The sequence below is a fragment of the Folsomia candida genome, unplaced genomic scaffold, assembly GCF_002217175.1.
Source record: "Folsomia candida strain VU population unplaced genomic scaffold, ASM221717v1 Fcan01_Sc004, whole genome shotgun sequence".
NCBI lineage: Eukaryota > Metazoa > Arthropoda > Collembola > Entomobryomorpha > Isotomidae > Folsomia > Folsomia candida.
This window is the reverse complement of record NW_019091196.1, coordinates 8,600,177-8,626,097: the sequence shown is the minus strand read 5'-3', so window position 1 is coordinate 8,626,097 and position 25,921 is coordinate 8,600,177. Positions and strand designations below refer to the sequence as shown.

At 38.5% G+C, this 25,921-nt stretch overlaps 2 protein-coding genes and 1 long non-coding RNA gene across 5 annotated transcripts; 1 reads left to right on the top strand and 2 right to left on the bottom strand.

Annotated features, from left to right (window-relative positions):
• LOC118435301 (protein encore-like) lies at positions 1-23,319 on the bottom strand. 3 transcript variants are annotated; one of them, XM_035851145.1, is made up of 5 exons: positions 22,686-23,319; positions 22,015-22,615; positions 5,684-5,885; positions 2,987-3,108; positions 1-1,590 (listed from the first exon to the last, which is right to left on the bottom strand). In XM_035851145.1, exons 2-5 carry the CDS (start codon positions 22,055-22,057, stop codon positions 323-325), a joined length of 1,635 nt encoding a protein of 544 aa, XP_035707038.1. In that variant the 5' UTR covers positions 22,058-22,615; positions 22,686-23,319; the 3' UTR covers positions 1-322. The 3 variants fall into 3 exon arrangements, with proteins under 3 accessions (XP_035707038.1, XP_035707039.1, XP_035707037.1); XM_035851146.1 differs by having other exon boundaries at positions 22,015-22,950; positions 23,059-23,319; XM_035851144.1 differs by having other exon boundaries at positions 22,015-23,319.
• On the top strand, positions 3,193-5,963 carry LOC110849083 (5-hydroxytryptamine receptor 1D). The gene is made up of 2 exons (XM_022096459.2): positions 3,193-3,624; positions 3,692-5,963. The coding sequence occupies exon 2, from the start codon at positions 3,703-3,705 to the stop codon at positions 5,419-5,421; it is 1,719 nt and encodes a 572-aa protein (XP_021952151.1). The 5' UTR covers positions 3,193-3,624; positions 3,692-3,702; the 3' UTR covers positions 5,422-5,963.
• A 1,430-nt stretch (positions 23,320-24,749) lies between the features above and the next one.
• LOC118435178 lies at positions 24,750-25,308 on the bottom strand. Its single transcript, XR_004834558.1, has 2 exons — positions 25,053-25,308; positions 24,750-24,982 (listed from the first exon to the last, which is right to left on the bottom strand). It is a non-coding gene; the product is annotated as an uncharacterized LOC118435178 (long non-coding RNA).
• Positions 25,309-25,921: the final 613 nt, after the last annotated feature.

Sequence of the window (25,921 nt, the reverse complement as noted above, 5' to 3'; positions counted from 1 at the left end):
TTGTCAAAATTTCATAAAAGGATTAAACTTTATTTACCACAGGTTCAGCAGGTAAAACCCAGCACCACGTTATTCTTTCTTTGATTTATGTATAAAGTATCAGTAGTAGCAGTAACATTTTAACATTGGTTTTATATATAAATAACAATAAATTCTTTCATTATCAATACGTAATAATAGACAATAGTAAAAGTTTTATAAGAAGATAACAATAATAACATTTAATTCTTCCACTCAATTCATATAATATTGCCTCTTTAATTTGTGCTTTTTCGGTGATTGGTTGATTCGTGCTACATATTTTTTTTTGCTAAGAATGATTTTAAAGTTTAGAGTCAAGATCAAGCTCAATTAGTCGACTGAGTGACTCTGGATCCAAATCATTGCCAAGTCGATTGATATCATTCTGATATTCCGTCGTAGGATTAGAAAATCTTCGCTGTGGCGCAGGCCTTGGACTGTAACTCGTCGGACGGGCACCGCCCCCACCGCCGCCATTTCCATCTCCGTTATTGTTGGGACTGTAATCCGGAAAATTGTAGCTGTTATAAGAATGCTCATCAGACCCTGATCCCGATGCGAGGAGTGATTCTCCAAAGTCGAACTCTTCAGTGGTCACTCTTCTGCCCCCGCTACCGCCCACGCTTCCCATCGACATTGGCGTGTAACTTCGAATCGGCGTCGTATTTCCTGGCATGGAAGCAGGCGCATATTGATAGCTGGTCGAAGAGCTAGTCGAATTTTGCGGATTTAACGGATTTCGTAAGATGGACTTTAACGGTTGAGGTCCACCAACGCCAGAACGACCTCCTCCTCCAGTAGCGGAAGTGATTGATGCCGATCCAGACCCAGATCTTCGCAAGCTGGATGGCAACGTTGAAGTGCAGTAGCCCCCACCACCACTCACCCCTCCGGCCTTAACATTATTCGAAGGGAAATACTGATTGTGATTAACGTAGGGTGAAATTGGTCCATATTGATGGCTTGGAAGGTATTCTCCTCCACCATTATTGGTGAGGATGTAAGGAGAAGAAATTGGTCCATATTCATACAACTTTTGCACCTCGCGTGGGTTACTTCGATCACCGTAGATGAGCGGCCCACCAATCCCGCCGCCATAACTGGTCAGGTTCTGATTAGAAGAAAACCTCGCGGGCGGTGGGAGAATTCCGATTGCAGAATGTGAATTATTATTGTGTATCGAGGAGGAAGGGTGACTACTCCCAATCATGTTGCTATTGATGTGGAATACGGTTTGGTGTGGTTCACAGTCGTCACCACCGTTCCAATTGTGGTGCATTGCATTGGATCCCATCAGACTACTGCTTCTGACCACGGGTGAAAGTGCGGTTGGTCCTCCTGCTCCTCCGGAAGTGAAAGTCGATGGATTCTGATTCTGCTGACCACCACCACCACCGACCATTCCAATTGTTTGCATTTGTTGAGGCTGAATTGAAATAATTGGACGTGAATTTTGATTAGATGAACCTTCCGCGGATGAGTTATTGTTTGGGAGAAGGGACTGATTTTGTGTTTGCTGTTGCTGCTGGTGAAAGCTGGTAGTGGACGATTCTTCCATCCGGTACATGCCTGAGGACATAATAAACATAATTAATTGACGGTGTCCACTTGTATTTATATAGTGGAAAAGTTTGATAATAAAGATTGTTATGCAATACCGGGCAAATTGTGCTTTGTCGAGTTGCAGAATATTATTATTGGATTTTGAGAGGTAAACATGTGCATAATTTTGGTGCTATTACTAATTATCACCAACTGTTGGTTGGTGGAGGACCTACGTAGACTTTATTTTCTGTCCTTATTACAGTCTCTGATCTGGAAGTTCTTACTGGGTAGCACTCACCCATAATAATAATCATTTCATTCAATTTCATCTCATTATTCGCCCATTGCATTTCTTTCTCCCTTCGTTTACTTTTAATATCGCAATTCCATTCCGCATGCACCGGTTAGTCTCGCCATCCATTATTGCTTGCTACACGACCACCACAAGGAAAAGGGGTAGAAAAGCTATTAAAACTTTCTCGCCATTTTTTGCCCCGTTTAGAAACGATTTTTAATGGCCACCGACATAAAAATGTACGACCAACTGTTACCATTTGCATACCAGCGAAAAGCATTTATTTTTTGTCGAGAAGAAAGATTTCTGGAATGTCATGAGCTAACTGAATATGCAACATTTTCTAGTCGTACTTCTTTCTCGAGGCTTTCTCTAAAAGGCAATAAAGTCATCACCATAAAATTATTATGTAAAATAAAGAATATTCAAATCCTTCCAAGAGGACTTGTGACAATTGTGGTCTTTTTACATTTGCTACATGAAATATGTAGTTTTGATTGATGAGACGAGCAAAGTGGCCTCAATTTTATACACCAAAATGCAGTGAGTACTAGAGTATTAGTAGAAATACTGCATAACATGGTATCAAAATTCCTTTGACTTGATGGCATTATTTTATTTTTGCTCATTCGTCCTACTTTTTAAAATCTCAAACATTTCTGAAAGGATTTGTCTGTAGGCAATAAATACATCAAAAATTGGACTCCTCTGGGCCCTGAATTATTGAAATCGGATATTGTAATGATAACTTTTGACATCTTTTATTTTCAATGCGCATTATATAACACTGGACTGGACTTATCCTGAATTCTCGACTCGCAAAAATATTTTCTTTGCGAATAATCATACATATGAAGAAAAGGAAGGAAGGAAATCATGTTCGAGGAGGCGAATTGGCCAAGTGGTAAATTATGATTTACTTGTCCAATCCCAAATTTATCTGCTCCAGTGACTGGTGTGATTTATACGTCGTACTCGCGTTGCATTCTATAACGAAAGATGATGTTTACATGTTTCTCTCTTCGTATAGACAAATCGATTCGTATTTGCCTTATCAGTACAAGTCTGGCTGTACAATATTCTGCAACACTTTTCCGCACAACATGCTCGATACTGCACTCTTACCACCAGGCACATTTGCGCGTTTCTTGTGGATGAAGCAGCACGAGCAGAAGAAATAGGAGGAAACGATGACCAAAATGACGACAGCCAGAATTCCACAAGCTATTGCGATTATCACGGGGGTGCTGAAATTATAAATATAAATGATATAGTAAGATACAAAGTATGAGTAATGCAGTTTTGGTTAGGTTGGAATACATGCATTCTTAAGTAATAGAAGAATTAATGAAATTTATTCTGGCGTCATTTGTTGATAAAGTGTCCATTTGTTGCATCCTGTCAATGAATGAGGAGCTCAAGAAATATGCGAGTTGGCATTTTTTATAAATAAATATCCACCCACAATGCAAGTTCATTTCTCAGGTTCATTTACATATAAGTATAGTGTGACATGGGCTTTAGTTTTAGATTATGATATGCGAATTCTGTAATACGTACCGACCGATATGCATGTATGTATATAACCTCGTAAAAACAATGGTAATGTGGGCATTGCAATTTCCTCAATGGTGGTCACAAGAATAATACCACAACTATGTCTCAATGTTTCGTTTAATTAGTAGTAGTTGGAGCTTACAAGAAGTTCTATGTGCATGTCGAATTTTGAATACACACATAAACACATTTTGACGAGATTTACGGTAAGTGTTTTCAAAAAGTTAGTGACAATATTCATTTTAGTGATATTTTTATCATATTTATTTGAAGGTTCGTTCAAAATGTCGGATCAAGAACTTGAAATCCTAGGAGGGGATGATCCTACAACAACACAACTTCCGCCCACAACGTTACATGAAGGGATAACTTTTATGGATTCCGACTTCAGGACGACGCTACCATCTTCATCATCACAAAGTACTTCAGAATCTTCCACGTATTCAACAAGTTACGAAACATCTCCCGTAATTTCTTCATTGTCTGACTTTTTCTCCACCACTCTCGGGGGGACAAATGCCAGTGAAAGTTACACAACCACCACCGCAACCTATACAACAACAGACTATTTTTTAAGCCCTAATGATTCCACCTCATCATCCACAATCACTTATGACTCATCATCATCCCAATCAACAACTTTCTCATCAATCCTATTCCCCAACCCGTCTGCCTTCCCGTCAGAAATTGAACCACCCGATTTTTGCGTCCCACCAACCTCCTGGACCACCACAGAAATCGTCCTAACCTTGATTCCGACCAGTTTCATCATGATTTTCATCATCCTCGGAAACTTCCTCGTCATATGGGCCATCCTCACACAGAAAAGTTTACGTACCCCGTCCAACATTTATATCTTATCGCTCGCCTTGACCGATATCCTCGTGGGAATCTTCATCCTCCCCTTTAACGTGTACGACATGCTAAATAACGGGTGGGAACTGGGCAACATACTTTGCCGAACATGGCTCACTGCCGACGTGACGTTGTGCTCTTCATCCATCCTTCACATCTCCGCCATCGCTGTGGACCGTTTCCGAAGCATTAACGAAGGACTGTCCTACGCCCAGACGAGAACTTTACAAGCAAACGCTGTCGTTTGTGGAGGTTTGTGGTTTTTAGCCCTGTGGATCGCATCGCCACCCGTGTTGGGCTGGAATGATTGGAAAGACCAGTACGACACGGATGTCTGTGCGCTAACCCGGAAATTCGGGTATATTGTGCATTCCGCCACGGGGGCTTTTTTCATCCCGGCATTTGTCATGATTGGAGTCTACGTTAGAATTTACTTCCTCTTGAGGCAAAAGTTCAGGGAGAGGGCAGAGATGAAATGTTTGGATCATCACAGCAGCCACGATCTCGACCAGTCTTCCGGTGATACGGGGATTGCCACGGGGAACAATTCAACAGAAGTGGTTGACGACAAAAGTATTACAACTGTGGGAGGAGATGATAAAGAAAAGAAATCCAGGTTGACAAATTTCTTTAAGAGGAACAATTACAGGATAAAAGAGGAAAATTTAAAGGGTTCGAGGAGAGATGTTTCTTCTGAATTAAGTGATTCCACGTCGACACCGTCGTCATCCATGGCAAGGTCAAAGTCAGTCCCTCCTCAAACCTCGACCTCCACTTCTTCGTCTTTGCGAATTGCGTACGATAAGAAGTCAACCCTTCAAAGATTCTTGAGCAGAGTTGCCGCCCAAGAAGACAGGAAGCATTCCGAGCAGATTACTGCAATTATGAAGAAAAAGATCAAGTTTTCTCTCAACAAGGAAAGAAAGGCGGCGAAAACGCTGGGGATTTTGATTGGAGCTTTTGTCATTTGTTGGACACCGTTTACAATGACATATTTATTGAGTGGTGTCCTGCCCAAGTGTTACATAGGGGCGACATTTTTTCAAACTGTGACATGGCTAGGCTACGTAAATTCCGCACTTAACCCAGTAATCTACAATATGTTTAGTAGCGAGTTTAAAACAGCATTTAAAAAAATTGTGTGTTAGTTGTATCACTTATTTAGAAATAGATAAATTATGAGAAATTGTTCAATTCTGAGATTTTTTTTCCTTTTCTGATCACTTGTCAAAGGTGTTTCGTCTATTGGGACCATATTCGTGAGCTTATCTCCGGCTATGTGACCTTGACACGATTTTTGGCGTTGGGTTGTAGATTCACGATATAAGTCGCCTTTAGTGACGCAATCAGAAAAGGGCAAAATACCTTGTAAATTGTATCTATTTTTCATACAGAACCAGACCCACTTACTCAGACATATACATTGAGATATCATCTCCATCACGAATCGAGTCGATAGGTAACCCAGTTGGCTTTACTATACAGCAATACTTGAATTCTGGAGTGCCGCAACAATGGACTGCCAAGGACGATGCTGACTGGGGACAGTAAAACCCTGTGTTCCAATTGTTGAAGAGATCCGTATATCCAGAGCAGTATTCATTTCCGAGCACTGCAACAAAACAAAAAGAAGTATGAGAATGGTACAAGTGTGACAAAATAAATAAAATTATAATGTAATATGTCTGAATTTTTTCAAGTTAAATCTACGGCACATTTATTTGTATATAATTATTTTAATAATTTTATTCTCAACGTGGAACTGCAGCAGTTCTTGGTGTTTGCCCTGCATGAAGCACGAAAGAAAAAACTTGCATACTGAAGCTGGGATTGAGAAATTGAGATTCGCTTCTGAGGCGTAAAAATTCGTGCAAAATAAAGAATTTCATATTTCTAACCATATATCGACACATGAAATCTAAGATTCAAGATTGTTCGCTATTTTGCTTCAGTCGGATACATAAGTTTCTATTCCCGATCCCATTTTGTTTCATTCCTTCAACCACGGGTGGCATTTAGATTGAGAAATTTGAGATTTATCGAATTTAGGAATCCTTTCAAGACTTATTTAATTCCATGCATTACACAATTTGAATCCGGGAGAACGAATAACTGTCTGACATGAACCTTTCGCAACCAATAATAGACCTTGTTAGATTAGATCTGTCATCAAATCAACTTCATCCCAAATAATGAATGGTTGGTACGTACTATTTTAAGGTTTGCTAGCTGCACTCATATGCCGACGACAAATTGATCTGCTCCACTTACAAAGTGAGAAGTGATGCTTGAACATAATTATAATTGACGGTTGACAGCAAATCAGTGCAGATAATAAATGAGCCACTGGTCTATAAACACTTTTTATCAGTGGGGGTCACACTAATAATAATAATTCTTCAAAGAAAAAGTCAGTCAAAAATTGGATCTCATCAATGTAATGAGATGACAGGGGAAATTATTATAGGGCGAAACTTGTGTAATAAATTGTGCACCAGTTCCTCCATGAATTACGAAACTTTGCATACTTACTTTGTAAATCCAAAAACTTCTAGAGATACATACGAGCCAAATGCAAATTGAAATGACAACGACACTCCATTACTTGGATGGATGTATGTATAGTTTTACTTGTCTCTGTGCAAAGCAAAAGGTGTCAGGGCAGGAGAGAAGTTGGCACTTTATTTTATGGCAACTTTTCACACAGTCTGTCAGATCAGAATTAAAGTTTTCTTCCCTCCCGACTTACTCTCATTCAATTTTGGTGGAGGATTGAGGAATCAAAGTCGTCGCCTTTATTTGATACGATTGACAATTGAAATTTAATTCCGGCATAAACCTCACCACCACCACCGAGAGAACAGATTAAAATTGATTTGTCAAAATGTAACCTTAATTCTCTCTTAAATTTCCAATATAAGTCTGGATTTCCTGCCTGAACGATACATATGTGAATCAATCCATGCATGCTTGGATAACCGGATTTTCAATAATGCCATCCCACCCGGCACGATATTACTTATGCATTCTTGTTTCAGACAATGCAGGTTTTGGTGTGTGTGGTTTGGTTTGGTGGAAGAGGAAGAAAGTTGGAAATGTGACAGGAGTGATTACCACGAACTTGTCCAATAACTTTCTACAACTCCCAGTCCGTCACCATCCAATTAAACTTTGTGTCAGTTATGCCCCACATGCATCATTTCCTCGATACTTTATTTTAGTGGGAGGAGATGAGACGGAACTAAAAAAATGCGTGGATTCGTTTCGTTCATGAAAAAATTATGTAGGGATGAGATAGATGGGGGGAACAAAAAAAGTTTTTTTGAATGGAAACTTTAAAGTTTTCGTTGATTTGAAAAGCTTTGTCTTGTTGAAGGTTTAAGTAGATATGAAGATGCACAAACGTATGTGAGGTACCACTTGATTTTCTATATTTAATTTTAAAAAATACTTGCGAAAGTTTAGAAAAAGTGTGAAGAATATGATATGACGGATGGTAACAATTTAGTGAAAAACTTTACAGACAAAATTCCCCTTGGGTATTCTCTCAGTTTTCTCTCCGCCTGCATCCTACCAATCAAATCGTAAGAATTCGGATGGAAGGGTTATCCAAAATTACATTCAAGTTTCATACTAATATTGAACGAAAGTTTTTGCGTTTTTGGAGATTTTCCAAGTTGAGCGAGGTCGAGATCCGATTAGAGAAGAGTCCTGAGGTTTGAGACCGCTAATTAACCGGTGCTGCATGGCATGGCAAAACTCAGGGTGGGTGGGTGAGTGGGTGTCGTTATATGAATTGCATACCCAGAGGTGCAATGCTCAACCTTTCGGTGTGAGAGATCGGTCTAATTTGCCTTCAGCTTAATTGGAGATGCAGAAATAAAGTTTGCACGATTCATTATGGATCTAGTTGGATAATTATAAATGCAAAATTTAAGGGTGTTGTGAGAGTGCACGGGAAATTTGCATAATCAAAAGCACAACGTTAATTGGATTATTATTATTTTGCATTAAACATTATGCCTGATTGGAATTTGCATCAGATTTGTCTGCCATATTTTTATTGTATGTAGAACCTAAGCTGAATCCATAGTCCGTAATTTCACGATAATTTCCCAATCTCGTAATCCTATAGTTCGATTTTATCTACTACATTGTTAAGCACATTGTATTCGTTAGCGTTTAACTTTTGGCGTTTTTTATCTGTCTGATAAATTGTGACTAACAAATAAGTAAGTCAAATAAAATCTACAAATTCTAATAATTGCTCATTTTCCCCCAAAAAAGTACTTTCGACTTCTCGTCATAACATTTTTTCAATAATTCTGCCACTTTCATTAGATGTTTGTGCATTCTAAACTTATCTTATTAGTTCTGCTACCTGGCTTCGTGCATAATGCTTCGTTATGCTTTTAGTGTTATCTACTACCCGTGTTCCTGATTACACTGGTTGTTAGGACAGAAAATTTGGATTTATTCATCGCATCCGGCGACGCGAGATAATGTCATAACCACACTCATTCCACCACCAACCCATTCACATCACATCACCCAGTTTCATGCTGAAACCGGTAAATGGATGTATGCATAAAATCTCATTTACCAAACCAGGAAGTAGAATAGAGAACCACAGGAAAGAACGAAAGAGTCGAGTGGTTCTTACGTGAAAAAGTTGTTGCTTGTCAGTATGTACAATTTAATTAATGATTAAAAAACTTTAAAAAATTGCAACTTTAAATAATTTTACGTAATTGCTAATATGTAATTACTGCTTCATATATAAAGCTGATTTTTGCACCGTATTTAATTAGATCAAAGTTAACGAGTGAGTTTTTGCATATTTCATATATTTCAAATCTCTTATTAGTCCTGTGTATTCGCTAATAGCCAGATATTTTAGTTATGTATTACTGTTCATATTTAAAACACTGACAAAATCACTCAATCCACCATTTGATAACTCACGCAAAACAGTGTACAGAAAAATATTGACTAGACAGTTCCCACTACACTATTTCTTAAATCGACAATAAAATATTATCATGAAATCTAAAACCTTGAAAGCCTCCTTATTTTTTCAGAACACGAGTTATGGCAGGAACAGAAATAAATTACTCAAATTCCTAAACAAACATTAGCACGAACTAACAAGACAAGTTTTTTTCCTAATAGATTATCTCCCCACCATAGGTTACGCCAAGCTGTCGCAAATAAAAAACAACAAGGTACAGCAAATCATCATCTCCATGCTGCATCTCTCACTCTCTCGCTTTTTAAAGAAAAAAGCAAGGAATTCTGAAATTTCCAGTCTATTTACACCTCAACCTCCTCCACTTTGTGGAGGCATCGGCCCATACGTAAATGTAGCTCAGCCTTAGTGACGTCGATCATCAATCAAGTCCAGCCGAAGTTGGTGACAGCAAGAAAATCGAAAGTTTTAACTTGCTTGATGTGTCCATGTGTAGAAAAGAGCTGGGAAGGAAAAACTTTGTCCAATTCTTGTCTGTTTAACAGCACCAGCAGCAGCATTATGATGGTTCCATCTCTTTGGTACATCTACCAGGAATTATATCACACATGACACCACACTTGTACACAGTATGAAACACGCCGAGATAGAAAAAAAGACCTGTCACACCACCGAGATGTGTGTGCATGAATACATCGTTCGAAAAACAAGACACGAGTTTGGGTTTCATTTTCGGCCCGAGTTTAACTCGAGTTAACAAGACAGGAAAAAGCAGGACTGGAATTTGAAGTTGAGCTTCCAACGATTTTTTTCAAGCGCACGTGTAAATTTTATTTCGAAATGTTTCCCTAATTGCGGTATTTTGAGGCATAAAATTGCACCCAATTTAATATACTTGTTTGACTATTTATCTATGCAAATTTGGATTAAGGGTAAACCTTTATCTTGTCAAATACACATAATAATCAAATTCGGCCCAATTCTTCCTCAACCTGGCAATTTCCATTATATAAAATTACAGGACTTGTTCTCTCTCTTTTTTTGAAGTAGGTTGTAAGTAAGACATAAAATAGCTCAGAGTCATTCGAGCACTCAAATGGTACTTCTTTGATCTCAGATTAGGCAACTCTCGTTTAAAGGATGGGAGAAAGTACTTGTGTTCAAGTCGTGGCAATTTATTGCATTTCAATTTGTACATAATGATACCTCGAGGATGATATTAGCCCCAAGTGTGCCGTTCTCTATAAAAAAGTTACTTTTTTTGCATGCGTATTTACAATTGACTCCGCTTACAAGTAGACAAGATTGGTTCCACAAGGACAAAATTGTACACACAAATAAATATCCTTCCTACATTTTCCCAGCGAGATCTCCATAATTTACGTATTTGTTTTGTTCTTCCCTTCTTTTTTTCAAATAACAATAAACCATGATGCACCACCCATCTATACGAAAATAAATATATTTTCTTTTAATGCATCATCACATCGCCCACGTTTTATTTATGTACCCATTACACATTACATAACTTCCGCACACACACACACACACACTCGTTGACTTGTCACTCAAAGATGCCATCGTGATGTCAGTCAATCCCTTTTATTTTTTTGGATTGGATTGGACCACAAGAGACGAAAGACGTAACCCGAGTGGAGTGAAGTTAAGGTAAAAAGTCAAGAAAAGAACAGCTGGGTAATAGCCCACATGGGAGAACATATTTTTTCCAGTTGAAGACATCCCTCTCATCTTGGCTCCTTTTTCATCCACCAGTTTCTTCACCGGGAGGATGCGATCCACCTTTCTTTTTCGCCTTTCATCTGCATAAAATGCTCCTTTCCATGTGTACAACGGAGGAGGAAATTTGCTTGCCAAAAAAGAAATAAGATTCGGGAAGAAAAACTGAGATGAGGAGGAAACAGCAGAGCGAGGTGGGTGGAAGGGAAAGGTGAGATATAGACATGACAGGAGAAAGACAAGTTACATGTCACCTCGTGATAATATCCGCTCCCAGAAGAGACCCAGCCCCTCAGATGTTGAATGAATGTGAAGTGAGTGGAGCGTATGTTGGGTGAGATGCGTTTTCAAAAATGCACTCACCGTCCACACGTCTGTACCTACGCGTACTTCATCTTTCTTGAATCCGGAATAGTTTAAAAGAAAGACAAAAATAGAAAGGAAAAGTGGTTCGGTAAAAAAAAATTTTAGAAATTTTTTTCAAAACTTTTTTTTTTACCGAATCAATCAAATAAGTTAGGAAATATTATCCGCATTGAATGACTTTCTTTCTTCCATCTTGGAAAAGACTGACAAGATTTCCTCCCAGAATATAAAGAAGTAAACAATGTAAAAAAAAACTGTTAACTATATTTTGCAACTTTTGGAAATATTTATAAAGCAGGGTTGGTTGGTCCCCTATGGAAAAAAATCATCATTTCTAAGTGCCTACCTATGTACATGCATGCCATTCATCATTCAATTTTTTAATTTCAACTTTTTCCCCTTCATTTCACCTTAAAAAGTGCCACGAGGCAAGAAAAAACCCACCTCCAGTTTTATTGCAACTTTCAACCCAACGAGTATGGAGATGCAAGAAGGCTTTTACGAAACCAATCTTGCTCAACTTCTCTGCAAGTCTGCACCCACCTACCGTTTTCGTGGTAGGTGTAAATAAAAACTCTTCATAACATCCTGACGTGGATTGGATGAAGCACACAAGCAACCCAATTAAATTAAACTCTATCTATCCTCAACACACCACCACAAACCACTTCTGCTCTTTTATACACGCTTCGAGGTAAGTAAGAAAGAAATGAAACGAGCTTTGATTTACAATTACAGCCACCCACAAACATTAAAAGTTTACAACCTACAACAAAAAAAATACTGTGCAAATTCATCATTCAGAGTTCACTTTGGTTCACTCAACAACGCCCCCAACAGAGTTCTTTTTATTAAAATGAGATTATTATACTTTTAATTAAAACGAGGCATGATATATCTAAACAACTTAAAATTCGGATTGAAAACTTGATTGGTAATAAACTTTCAAATAAAGTTTGAATCTTTTATCTCGAAAGATTATTAATATTTTTGGAAAAAAAATCCACCACCACATTTTCCACATTGCATAATAAGACGGATGACATCACATTCATTAGTGTCAGGGAAAATAATTTGCCAAACTCAGCCCCCATTATGACTCCGAGAGAACAAAAAAGGCACATGTTCCTCCTCCACCACAGGAAGCAAACAAAGGAAGGAAACCTCAGCGAGAGAGAGTAAAAGTGAAAGTAAAAGGAAGCTCGTTAATTTTACCTTAAAAGCTTCCACCTCATCCGCCACTTTGCCCCTGAACGAACGTACCAAAAATCTCGGAAGTTGTAAGTAACGAAAAATGGCAACCTTTTGTTCTCCTACGTCGTCGTTTGTAGGTACATGTGTATTGGTCAGCTTTCTCTTTCACCAATTTATTAGGAAAAGATTATATTGTGGGGGGATCAGAAAGTGAAAGTTGTTCATCTCAGTCAGTTAGTAGTTCATACCCAGAGCCCGCCATCATCAAAGAGATTTGGGAGAGAGAAAAAAAGCCAAAAATCAAAGAACAGGAAAACTTCTTGTACGCACAGGTCAAGTCGGAAAAGAAACAACGTAAATAACAATTCCGTAAAGATGAAGTCTTTTATCATCTTCATTTTGGGAAGGAGAACAACCAAAATTTCGTGACTTGTTCAAAGATTTCGCGAAGGGGATTAGGGATTACGGAAACGATAGAAAAAATTGGGATTTGACTTTGTCCAGCTTAAGTCACACCTTTTGACGGGCCAACCTTTTACAATCTTTGAAAGGTTACAAAGTAATGATGGCGACTTTCACCAGAGGATTTAGAAATAGTTGGACACTCACTTTTCTCTCGTCCCGCCCACATAAAGGGTTCATAATAAACTGGCAAAGCCGCCCTCAGTTCATGACATTAAGATTGAATATCTCCTTACACCAATATTTCATAAAGTTAAGTTTCTCCACCAAGAAGAAGAAGTAACCACCGTAATCTCTTGTACAGTTCCAACAGACCAGAACCATTTAACCATTATCATCATTTTACAAGTTCATAAACTACACGATAAACTAGACAACAAACAACTTGTACGAAAACTTGGTACCTGCTTGTCTCTCGTTTCTTCGGTTGTATCGAAAGCTGCCTTGGCAAAGTTTCAACGTGGTTTTGCAACAACAAACAACCCGACGCAATACGGGCAGACTAATTTTATCATTTGCCACAAGATCATTTGCCTCATTTACTTACTCCTCGAGAAGAGGCAGTAAGTAGTACAATTGTGGTCGGTTATTTATAAATAATAGAGATGCAAAAGTAACGGATAGTGCGGTGTACAGATTCTTTATTACTTTCTGCGAGAAGATTCACCTCCTTCCTTCCTCTTTCGGGATTAGGACATATCTACTTCTTACATCTCTCTCTTTATTAGTTCGCGTGTAAATTATTCATATTCGAACAGTCTGAATTTACCCACAAACAAACAACTTTCTCTTAAAATAGTTACGCCCCAATCTCGTTGATTGTCTTGCTTTATAAATACATTCGTTCATTATGTTGTAAAATGAAAGGAACTTCTTGATTAGTTTTACTCTGCTGGCTGAGTTAAATGATAAATAACGATGATAAGCACATACCCACACAGGAATGAGTCTGTCACAAGTGAATCAAAATACTTAATTGAGTATGCACATAACTAAATAATCCCTCCTCTCATAAATCTCTAAACGAGGATCTAAAGAACTGTGCGGAACGAATTACAAGATCAATCAGAATAATCACTATTGATAAATCGATCAGTCAGATTAGTCTAATCCCACTAAAACCACTCTCCTCACAATTCGTCATAATCAATTCCAATTCGAGTCAACGTGGGGCAAACAAGTTGAAGTAAATATCTTTCCCAGCACTAGCAGTCTTTCCGTATTGAATCAGCACTTCTGTCGATGTCAGATTACATCAATTCTATATACACAATTTTCCCTCGTGTAGATACCAAGTAAGTTTTAGTCTGAAAAAAATCGACTCCCAATTTGAATCGGGGACAGGGACGCACACTTTTTTCCTAACTAAATCCCATGTCCGGCCAAGCGGAAATTAAATAATCTTTGAAGCAACCATCGCAGAATATAAAGATAAGATGATATTTTTTTTGCTACAGCAATATGGAAAAAGTTGTCGGTAAATAAAATAAGAAAGTCGAACATTTAGGTAAGTGTGCCGTCGAGTCGATCCTTCTATTTCAGCCTTTTTGCAAAAGTTTTTTTCTCCACGTTGCAAGGAAAATTTTGGTCCTCACTAACTTTCCAAACTTAGCATGGATACCAGATTTTTGTTACTTTGTCCTCAATTTTGATCTAATGCTATCAACGTTTTGACATGGTTGAAGATTAAGCTCATAAAATACTTGCTCTTTTCTTCGTATACATTACACAGTGTCAAACCCACTCTTGACACTTGCTACGACGTAATGTGTAATATCGGAAGGAGGTCTCAAATTAAAAACTTTCCTCCCCAGAGGCACCAAACCAAACCAAACCAATGCTCATAAAGAAAGCAGTAAAAGTTTCGGTTGGTAGGTAGACTTCACATGTTCCAAAAGCCTGTCGAGAGCTCAACAGTGGTTAGGTTAGCTTACTTACAGCATAACCGTCCGGATTTACTAAAGCAGGCGTGGATGTGTGTACCAGCAACAACTCACAATTCACATCTCTTCCTCTTCCTCCTCTGTCTTTTATACCACTTGACATCCAGTCAGTCAGGGTTTGGGTACAAGCCTCGGTCAGGGAATAGGAAACCTGGGAATGCAAGATTAAGAAAAAAGGAAAGAAAAGACGTCGACGGTGAGAAAGAAGAAGGAAAAGGAAAGTGATTCCCAAGGAGCTGACTACCAGAGAAAAAAACGAGTCTCACTCCTTCCGCAGCATCCGTGCATTACAAATGTGTTCAGGGAAAAGCACGTGGATTACAAGGAAGTGGTTGGAGTGGAGAAGATGCTATTTTTAAGAAACATAAAACTGGACATTTTGGACCAAAGTTACATTTCCCAAACTGTTTGCATGGTCCACACACAAAAGTAGTTAGTCTGTTGTACACACCCATTATATTACATTACCTGGAATGATATCCGGCCTGCCTGGGAGGCTGGTTGCAGGCTAGTCGTCCTACATACATACATATAAATTTCCCCTGTTTTATTTACTATGCACTACTTTATTTTGTCCTCTTTCACCAAGTGCCTAGATATTTTACTGCAGGGGGAGAAGAAATGTGTATCGCAAGCTGAAATAATTTCATTTTCACCTTTTTCCGATGGGAAAGGGGCACCTTACGAGTAAATTGAGTCTGTTGGAATTAAAGGAATTTTCTCTTCTTCTTCCTTCTTAATCCCTCTTGGTGAGAGTTTGGTTTAGTTAGTTACAAAAGATTTCGAGGATTCGGATTTTGTACTTTTTCATCATCTTTTTCAGAATTATCCCAAAGGAAAAAGTTAAATCATGAATTTTTATACCCATTAAGAGATATATATGCAGGGGGAAGGAGAGAGTGGATTCAAGTTTCAAGTCGGAAAAGTGAAGATATTTTTTAAACTTTAACATCGGCAGGGTGCGAGATAGAGAAGTAATAAAAAAGAAGTGTTTCATTAGGGTTGAGTTTAATCTGAATTTTAATCTCTTTTTTGTCCTATTCCATGCACAGTCAGTCAGTCCAAAGAGTCAGAGTTCAATTTTGAACACACTTTCTCTCTCTTAAAACTCTCTTCAACTAGCTTGAACCTCTTCAATTAATCATGGATTTTTAGTTTTGTAAAGAATCAGAAGAGTTGAGAAACTTTGTTACATGGATAAATTGGCACTCGAGAAAATATGGATTCGAAGAAAAATTGTGACTTTCTTCAAACCATTGCATCACGAGGAAGAGTTCATGTTTGCTTGGAAGAAAGGGCATCATCATTATAAACAGCTCCATAATAATAGCACGCAATTAGTCAAACTTGGCAATAAAAACTATTAATTAATTCGAACTGGCAACCTACTGCACATACGAAATGTTCTGACGTATGTACATAAATATTATACCCACCGAAAAGAAAAAGGAGTGGCCGAACGAATGAGCCAAGGAATTTATTTATTACGCTTTTCATCCATCTTACAGCACCTTATCTTCTTGTTGTCACTCGGATAAAGTAGGATGATAAGGTAAGTGGTGCCGTAATACTGCTTCCGTAAGTAGCAAGTAGATAAGTACAAGTTCCTGTGTGTCAAAGTTGTTTATGTCCTTGTCCTCCTAAATACAGTACGGTATACAGTACAACAATTTCCCCCAACAGCAAGGTTGGCATCATCCGCATCATTCTTAATATAAAGGTGGAAGAGACAAACGGAAATAGAGTAGGAACACGACCAAAGGCAATAATTCCTGTTCCAGAATCCGCTACTTCATCTCATTCCGTGCCCACGGTTTTAAGTCAAACTGCGAGAGACAGTCGGCAAATTAATTCGTGTCGCCTGGATTCCAACGTATAATTGAATTTTATGCTAAAACCATTCATTTGAATTACAATTAGTTACAAGCAGTAAACTCCTAACAGGTAAACCAGAGGCATATTTACTTGGCATGCGAAAATTTAATGAGTCTTGCTTTTTGTTGGACCCAGTTTATTTGTGGAACCAAGCAGAAATCGGACCAACCAAAGAGCCAAGCTGCATGCAATTTCATTTTTCCATGACATGGCACGTTCGGCCGAGTCAAATTTAAATTTACATCGTTTTTCGTATCTTACTTACAAGGTTACATTACATATTCAGCAGTAGAAATTGCTGTTCCGCACAGTTGGAGACTTCTCGATTAAATAAGGTTCTCTCTCTGTGCTGGCAAATTCTATATGTGTGTAAGTAACGCTTGCGATTATTGCAATTTGTAATTTATTCAGTGAGGAGTGGACGGAAAACTATTCTTTTATTTGGCAGAATTTGAGGCGAGTCTGCAAAAGAGGTAGCATTTATTTGCTTCATTTTATTTTATTTATGTGAACACGACCCTCCCAATTTCATTTCATTTTATTTTATTATCTAGTTGTGGTTGTGTTTTAGTGATGCGAAAGTAATAGTGGTAGTGGTTGGATATGTACATATGTACTTGTAAATATCTGCTTGTATATGGTTCTCTTGTTGCGAATAAATCTCACGCAGAGCAGACTCGTGTAAAGTAACACGGCAGAAAAGGTCCAGCGTGGACGTTCTTTACAAATTGTTATTGTTCATTGTTACATTATAAACTCGTGTTCATTCATCAACAACTTTTCCCGAAATAAAGAGGAGGAGGAGGTGGAGAATTTACTCAAGGGTGTGATTCCAGTTTGGTTGGAAACAAAGTATAATAATCCTGGTGTAGCACGAAGAGGAAAATAACCAACTATTAAATACTTGAGTATGTATGTCGAATGTTTAGCAATTTTCGAAAATAAATGTGGGCACCACCTGCGTTTTACTTTCGAGTTCTTTTTTACACTCATTTTGACTCGTTAAGCAGAGGGCAAAAAAAGTTTACCCTTGTTGAAATTATTACTTACAAGAACGGGTTGAGTGGAGAGTGTAGTCTGTGATGTGAGGCTGAATTTATATGCACAATCACAAAATAAAACTCGTTTGTGCTTACATACATACTTGCTCTGTCTGGACTGTTATGAATGAAATTTGGCACAGTTTCCCTTCCGGGGAGCAGAATACAAGTGCAGGCAGAAGACTATTCATTTCATTCATATCCCGGAATGAGAGAACAATGACATTCCTAACGTTTATTTTACTTTACTGTTTTAAAATGGATACACTTTTTCCATTTTTGCAAGACACACACTGTTCAAAATAAACTCCACTCGAGCGAGGAGTAGGTTTCTGGTTGCTCGTGTTTCATAAATTCGTCCTTACGAAAAAAAATAAAGTAATGCGTATGCAATATCCATCCACAACGTCAACTTATTTAGTCAAGACAAGAGAGAGAGTGAAAGAAAGGGACGAAGGGAGTATGAAATGTGATAGAAAAGTGCCGCAGGTGGTGGTGTCGCTAATGTAAAAGTAAGCCAAGGGAAAAGATGAGAAAAAAATAACGTCCTTTTTTTCTGCACCAGTAGCACTACTACTACTAGGAGTAAAGTAAGGTGTCTATTTTTCTGGAAATGAGAAAACCACCAGCAAAAATGAATTGCATTTCCTTAATAGGGTTTTACATCACAGGCTCCACCACCACCCTCCCCTGTGAAAAGGGAGAAGAAGACAAGTACGAAAAAAAGTAATGCTTTTTTTCTGCAAGGAAAAAAAATTATAGAATTTATTCAGGAAATTGTCGTAGCATCGTTTGTAAATACGCGTGTACGTTGGGAAGGAAAGGTGACAAGCATGAAGTTCCAATTTGCAGGAGAGAGTGGAGAATAAAACGCTTCAAAGCTACAGAAAAGCAGGCTCGATCAATTTAAAGCGGATTTTATTATTTACTTTCTCAGACGTGGCCTAATCCACCCGAAGGAAATGTGGTGGATTTGTAACGCTACTTTATTCATGCATTCATCCACCAGACCACTATCAACTGGTATGCTTGAGAAAGTGAGTTGGTTGACATGCATGCAGTACTAAATTGAATATTGAATCGTTCCACCTCATAGGAAGGAATTTTCTTCCTCCACTTTCTTAAGTCGGATGAGATGAACAAGATTTGTGTTCCGATCTTCTTCTTCTTTCTTAAGAGGAGGAGGAGAGGAAAAGAGGAAGAAGAACTGATGGATTTATGCAAGGAAGCAAAATCTCCCTTCATATCAGACACACGGAGTGCCCCTTTGGATCATTTATTTGACAATTTGAACCCACGAGGAGGTATTTTACACCCATATTTTTGGCAGAATGATTTATCAATTGATTTGCCTAGTGATGAAGACATATTACGTTCCATCTAAAAATACTTGGCACTCTGAGAGACCAAAATGTGGTTGGTTTTACGTGTATGTATAATCATCATGAGAATGTTGAAAATTCTCAATTTCTCGTCAGTCTGAATTTATTTCTATTCAAGCAAAGTTTCAAATTCCAAAGTAAACCAACATTAAATGAGAAATTCGACCCTTTTCCTTTGACAAATTATGTACATACCTCACCAAATTTCTACACCGTTCGGTTCCCTCTCACTTAATGACAATTAAACGAGTTAAAACCAAACAAGAGCATTTAGCAAAAGTTTAATATTTGATTACAACTTGGGAATGTAACTTGATACTCATTGTTATCAATCCCACACAGACTAGTAAACACGTCGCTTCGCTAAATTTCGTCCATCTGTGTACGTAGACACATATTTGCTTAAGGTTGAAATCAACCAGTGATTTAATTTCTCCCCTGAAAGCTGCCGTGTCATTGAATGATGTGACTTTCAATGTGACCAAAGAAGATAGTGGTGATGCCTTCCTCTCCCATGAATGATATGCATGACAGATAAGAGTTCTCTTTGTGATGTGGCATCATCAGAGAGGAGGAGGCGACGTTTGTTCTCTTAATAAAACCATTCAAATTGGCAATACAATACGCTTTTCTCTCAGCCAGGGAAGAACTACAATGCACACTCCGACCCAATTGACAATCAACTCGAAGACAAACCCAAATCTGATTTATTTCGCTTGAATCGACATCTGAAACTCATCCGCCCAATGGAACTTCTAACCATCCCCATCAAAGTAAGTCGTCGTCATCGTCCCACCTATATTGGAAACCCATAAAGCTTAATGCATTCGCAAATTAGAGTCAGACTAGCACATACATTTAGCTAAATTACGTCTCAGATTTTATTGGCCGTCTCTTTAAAGGTAAAAGGATTGGTTTGTTCTGTCTGAACCTTTGAACAAAAACATACATAGTCTCGCGGAGACAGTCGACATGGCGAAATCATAAACTACATCTGGACGACAGTACAGATATTCTGCACACATGTTAAGAAATATTTAAATGATGGTGACATTAACTTTGGCAGTGAGAGAGGACATCATAATATCGTATCTTATTCTTTATACGTCGTCAAGTACTTTTGTACCGAGTACCACCAACTTTGCCGACTTGAGTTGACTTGACAGTTTGAATTTTGACTCTGCTTCGTAACCCTGGTGGGATGATGATGATGATGATTTTCTGCGAGATATGTCACCGACAAGCGACATCACCCAAGAATTTATTGCCCTTCCTTCCCCCTTCTTATTACATTTCTATACATACATATTTACATACATGCTCATCTATGTAAGTCAGCTCAGCTACACAATATTGAGGTTGGTCTCTGCACAAGAACTGTGTTTTTTAAAGCGAGATATTGAGGAGCTGAATATGTGTCTTGTCGCGGATGCAATGTGCCATTCACAATCGTCATTTATTATGCAGGTCGAAGACACTGTGAGACAAGGAGGAGGAAGACGACCTGTGACAGAGGAAAATGTGCTTGAATTTCCCATTTGTTTCATTTTAAGTTCTTTTTTTCACTAGAAAAGTGAGGCAAATCCAATGATGAAAAATGTGCAAAAAAGGAGTATGCAATTCATCTCCTTCATTTCACGAGGTAAATTATGTTACGTAACGTGAAACCACTAATCACTCTGTGTTCGTGATATCCACATATTTTCCATCCATCCATCCAATCTGTATTCATCCTCTTTTCTCCCTCAAGTAAAATGAGGGATGATGAGATAGCACAAGCAATACATCACTCGAGATGAGACAAAAGTCAAGTGATGCCATTATACGTACCGACATTGTGTATGTGAGCCGGGCATTATGTCCCATATAAGGAGGGGACGCAAAGTTTTTAGTTACTTATTAGCCTCCTCTCGTCCCGTATCTTGCAGTCAAAAAGAGCACTTTAACCAAAGACAATGGAGATTCGGTGAGACAAAGCAATGTCTTGTGAGAGGATAATGTGATGCAATGTAATTCAAGCAGAGTCAAGTCAACGGTTCTCATGTGCGAGGAGGCAGCAAAGATTCGCCTCATTGTCATTGCCATCAGTTTCATTACCGTATTTCCACAGAATAAAAATCCGTACGAAGAAATCTCGGTGTAGATGATGCTCTATCTCTCCGATTTTTGGAGTGGGTGGGGATTCCCCGGTGGACATATGCCTACCCGGATGAAGGCGAGACGTTCGGATTTTACGGTATAGGTACACACAAACACAATACAAAGCAACAGATGTAGTAATTTAAAAGATAGTAAAGTTTAACTCGGCGAGTTAAATTGCAGTTTGTTGTTGTAACTTGGAGAAAAAGATGGGGAGGAGGAGGAGTATGGAATGGTAATAATGGTGAGAGAATGGTCGGTGCTTGGGAAAAGTGTTGTGAAACTTGTGTCTTTTCCCAGTTTCGGAAGATGTTATCTTTTACATGGACAACAGAGTAGAAAAGTTGGAGATGAGCAAGATGGAACATCTGTCTTAGCAAAAGGATTCGAAAATTCTGGGGAGGAGGATGAGGGTGCCTTGTCTTATTTTAGTTGGGATAAATTAAGCAGTATACGTATTGTTTTTCTCAAGAAAGAAAGAGAAGCTGAGACTGACAAGTATGGATAGATTTGTGTGTTTCCACACGTGTGTGTGGAAAAGAAGGTGAAAAGTGTTGGGATTTTTTCCCCAAAACTGAAACGGATTGAGATTCAATATGCAAAATACTCATACATACATGAATGCCAATCTTACCTTCATGTTCAAATAACTTTGTTGCAAGTGTTGGAAAAGCCATGTCGCATATTTTATTCTTCTTTGTTGTTGTTGCTGCTAATTGTTTTTATTAGATTTTGAAGATGTGCAAAATGTAATTAAATTACAGGTAATTACGCAATTTTTCTTTGAAACCCTGCTCTTACATCATCTGTCTAGACCAATTTATTACGCAAGACGTATTAAATCTCAAACTAAATGTCAACTTATTCCACACTTTCCATTCCATCCAGAGTATTTGAGATTTGTTATTTTTTAAACAAGAAAAGTTCAGCCTGTCGCACCACCTAAGAGAGAACAAGTCACTGTCGTTTTTCAATTACATTTCAGCATTTATCTATCTCTCTGACTCTCTTGTTTCACTCCTTTTTCTCGTCCTCTCAAAGTTAAGTGTGCTCTTAAAAGTGTCACAACATTTCAACATGAGAAATGTGAACATGCAGAACAATGGAGCACTTGTTTAAAAAAAGTTGGTTCACTTAAAAAAAGCAACAATTCCAATTGCTGACTTTTTTCTTGGGATAATTTTGACACTTGCTCCCAAATATTCCTCGATTTGTAGAAGGGGAAGAATTCCTTACTGAAATTTTCCAATGGAAAATCACAACTCGTTGCAAAATCCTCAATAATATTTGCCGTATTTTTATTACCAGTTCTCCCGAAAAAGTCAAATTTTATGTATTTTTCACCACTTCACTTGAACCTTTGTTTGAAATAAATAGCCAACAAATAACAATTTTTTGTTCCCTCCTGTCTCGTTATCTTTCCATATATTCTCCTTCCCGAGGTTGAAAAAGTTGCACCCAGTTTTTGTCCTTAATTTTGACTGACTTGTTTTCTCTTTGAGTTTAAACCGCAAATCAAAGTGCTTCACGAGAGTCAGTGAAGTGGATCTCCGCTCTCTCCTCCTCCCTCCTTTTGCCAACAAAGGAAAAGATGAAAATGGTAAAATGAAAGAAATCGCGTTTATTTTGGCAGTGATGCGAATTAGAGGAAAAGAAACGACGAGTCTCACTCTCTCACTTTTCAGACGACGATCACGACGGCTTTTGCACTCACATCCTCCCACTACGAAAACCGAACCGGTAATGTGGTGGTTGGCAGTTTGAACTCGAGTTTGGTAGTAGCACGACCAGGGTGCAGATTCACTTCACTAGTGCTACTCGTCGTACTTACTGGGAAGAAGATTGCATGTGATCTCTCTCCACGGCTGTTCTTGACTACAGAGAATTTCTACAGAGAGAATTTCGGATGGTTCTTCTCTCCCAAGTCCAAATTTTCTCATGTGAGTGAATAATACGCGAATATGAAGCTGGCAAAAGGACCAACCAACCCTTCACTCTCACCATTCCACTTTGCACTCACTTCATTCCTCCCAACCTGCCGTTAAGTTATATGGTGATGAAGATGTGTGTCTGAGTAAGCACAGTTACAAGTAAAGGTCCTCCGCAGAAGAGCTAAATAAAACAAGGGAGGAGAGAAATGCATGATAGTTTGGATGGAATACGATATCAATTCGAGTGTAACAGTTGCAATTGGGTTCAAGATAAGTCTCGAAATCTCACTGAATAATGAAACTCAATTCTATCCCAGTGCTCATTGAAGAGTGTTGATGTAACGTTATGTGATGGTAATGTCGGCTAATATGCATTCCTCCGCGGATCCAGGGGAGAGTAAAAGTAGTAAAAGTAGCCGTCATTATTGCCTACATAACCTGGTGAATGTCGGCGAGTATGCATGTAAGTATTATAATAAGCCTGTCTGCTTGGTTGGTTGGGCTGGGTGGGTGTTCGTGTCGGTTGGGCAGATTGGATATCTAAACTAACTAACCTGAGCCAAACTCAAGTCAAGGGTAAGGAAAACTTGGAAAGTTTCATGAATTGATGAATTGCAGGAATATGAATCACAATGGGAACTTTCCCCGGCAAGATAAACCAAGAACGAAGGAAGGCAAGGAACGGACGGACGAGACAGTTTCTAAATGAAGGCAACTCAAATAATAATAATAAAGGTTGTGCCTCCACCTTATTCATCATCAGCATCCCATTTCCCAACCTGCTGCTGAATCTCCTGATGCTCTTCGCTTTCACCGTAAGATAGGAACACACAGATAAGGTGAACGGATGGAGGAAGAGGTACTCCCGCATTGGAGAGGATTATTATGTAAATGTTGATAAGTTAGTATTCAAATTAAGGTTGGATGAGAGAGAGAGAGGATAATACATACAAAGAGATGCATGCATCAAGGAAGCAAGCAACAGCGGATGTACGAGGGGTATTCCGGCGAGGAGTTGGAAAATGGGTGTTGGAAATTATTTTGAACCAAAATTTTAAGCATATGACTATAAGTTTGTGCCAAGGGTTGGCCCCATAGCTTAAAAAAATAAATGAGGCATCGATTTCTAGTTTGGAAATCTGAGATTTTTTCTGTCGAGGTTAAGTTTGCATATTTTGAAGGTAATTGCTATAAGAAATAAAATAGTCCTAAATATATCCTAATTTTATTTAAATTTTAAAAAATAGTCCTAAACAATGCCCAAAATGTCCCTTTTCGAAAGCCCCACCGGAAACCCCTCGTGTATAATGCGAGGGTATACTTATGTATTTACATATGCACATACTTAAGTATAAGAGCTAGTTTAAGTTGCGATTTTAGACGGAGTAAACGCTCTGGATAAAGTATTATGTAAAGTTTGAGTTTCTCACTCGTAAAATTCTGCATATCACATAAAAAATGATGTCACACGAGACGCCATCCTCCAAACTTTATTAAACATTTGTAAATAATTTTGAAAATTTGACCCTCTTTCTACCCAGAAAAGATCACGACTTCCACTTCTTTCTTTTCAATAAGCGTGCAATGTGAATTTGACTACTTGGTTGTTGGTTAGTTCCTCTCGTCTGGTTGGCATCTGTTTATTGAAGTTTGTTCTGGTGTGGCCGTGGCCTGTGTCAGATTCGTGGGATCGGATTCTTTTGTATTTGGATTGGATTGAATTTGTTTGTCTCTCACTCACCCTTCTTCTTCTTCCTCATCCTCTGCTCCTCTCTGCCTTCCAGAGAATCCGAATGGAATTCGGGGTTAAAGTCAACAGTCAACAACACGGCACATCCTTTCTCTGCCTGGTTTGTATTCTTTGCAAAAGCAAATAGCAAATAAATCTCTCCGATTTCGAGATACAAGAAATTCACGCTTTCCTCCAGACAAGACATGGGGCGAGAGGACTGTGCGCCGCAGTTATTACTACGAACGAGGTGTTGTTGTTGGATGGAGAAGGAAACGTGATTTCGTTATTACTATTTCTATATTATGTTGAGAAGTCCTTTGCTGAGTAGGCAGAAGAGAATTTCGTGGACAACTTGCAGGTTTCATGTTTTGATATTTCTTACACGAGAGGAAATGTTTAGATATTTGCTTTTTGCATGGATTCTCATATTTACAGAGGATCAGACGGATCAGCTTCGTGTAAGACGACGTGGACACGATGTTGGTAAAGAGTAGGTAGCATACAGAGGGTATTATTGAAAAGTGTTATGGTTGGATTTTAGCTACAAGTTTTCTGTTTATAAATTTTTATAAAATTTTCTGAAATTGTACACCGAAATTTTTTATAGCATCGTATTCTTGCAAGTATCCTTCCTCTCTCATCTCGTGTTTGATATTTTGAAACAACATGTAGAATCTCATCCCCATATTTTACACGACCGCATTTTCATGCACTCGTGTGATACACAAATATGCGTGTGCCTAGCTATTAGCATTCTCTCCGGAGGAAATAAACTTGTTAAATTGGCTGCAGCTTCCGTGTGCATCTAGGAATTGAAACTCATTGCTCCCATCGGACCCTGTTTCATTACTGCCTTCCAAACCAAACTTTAGGCGAGA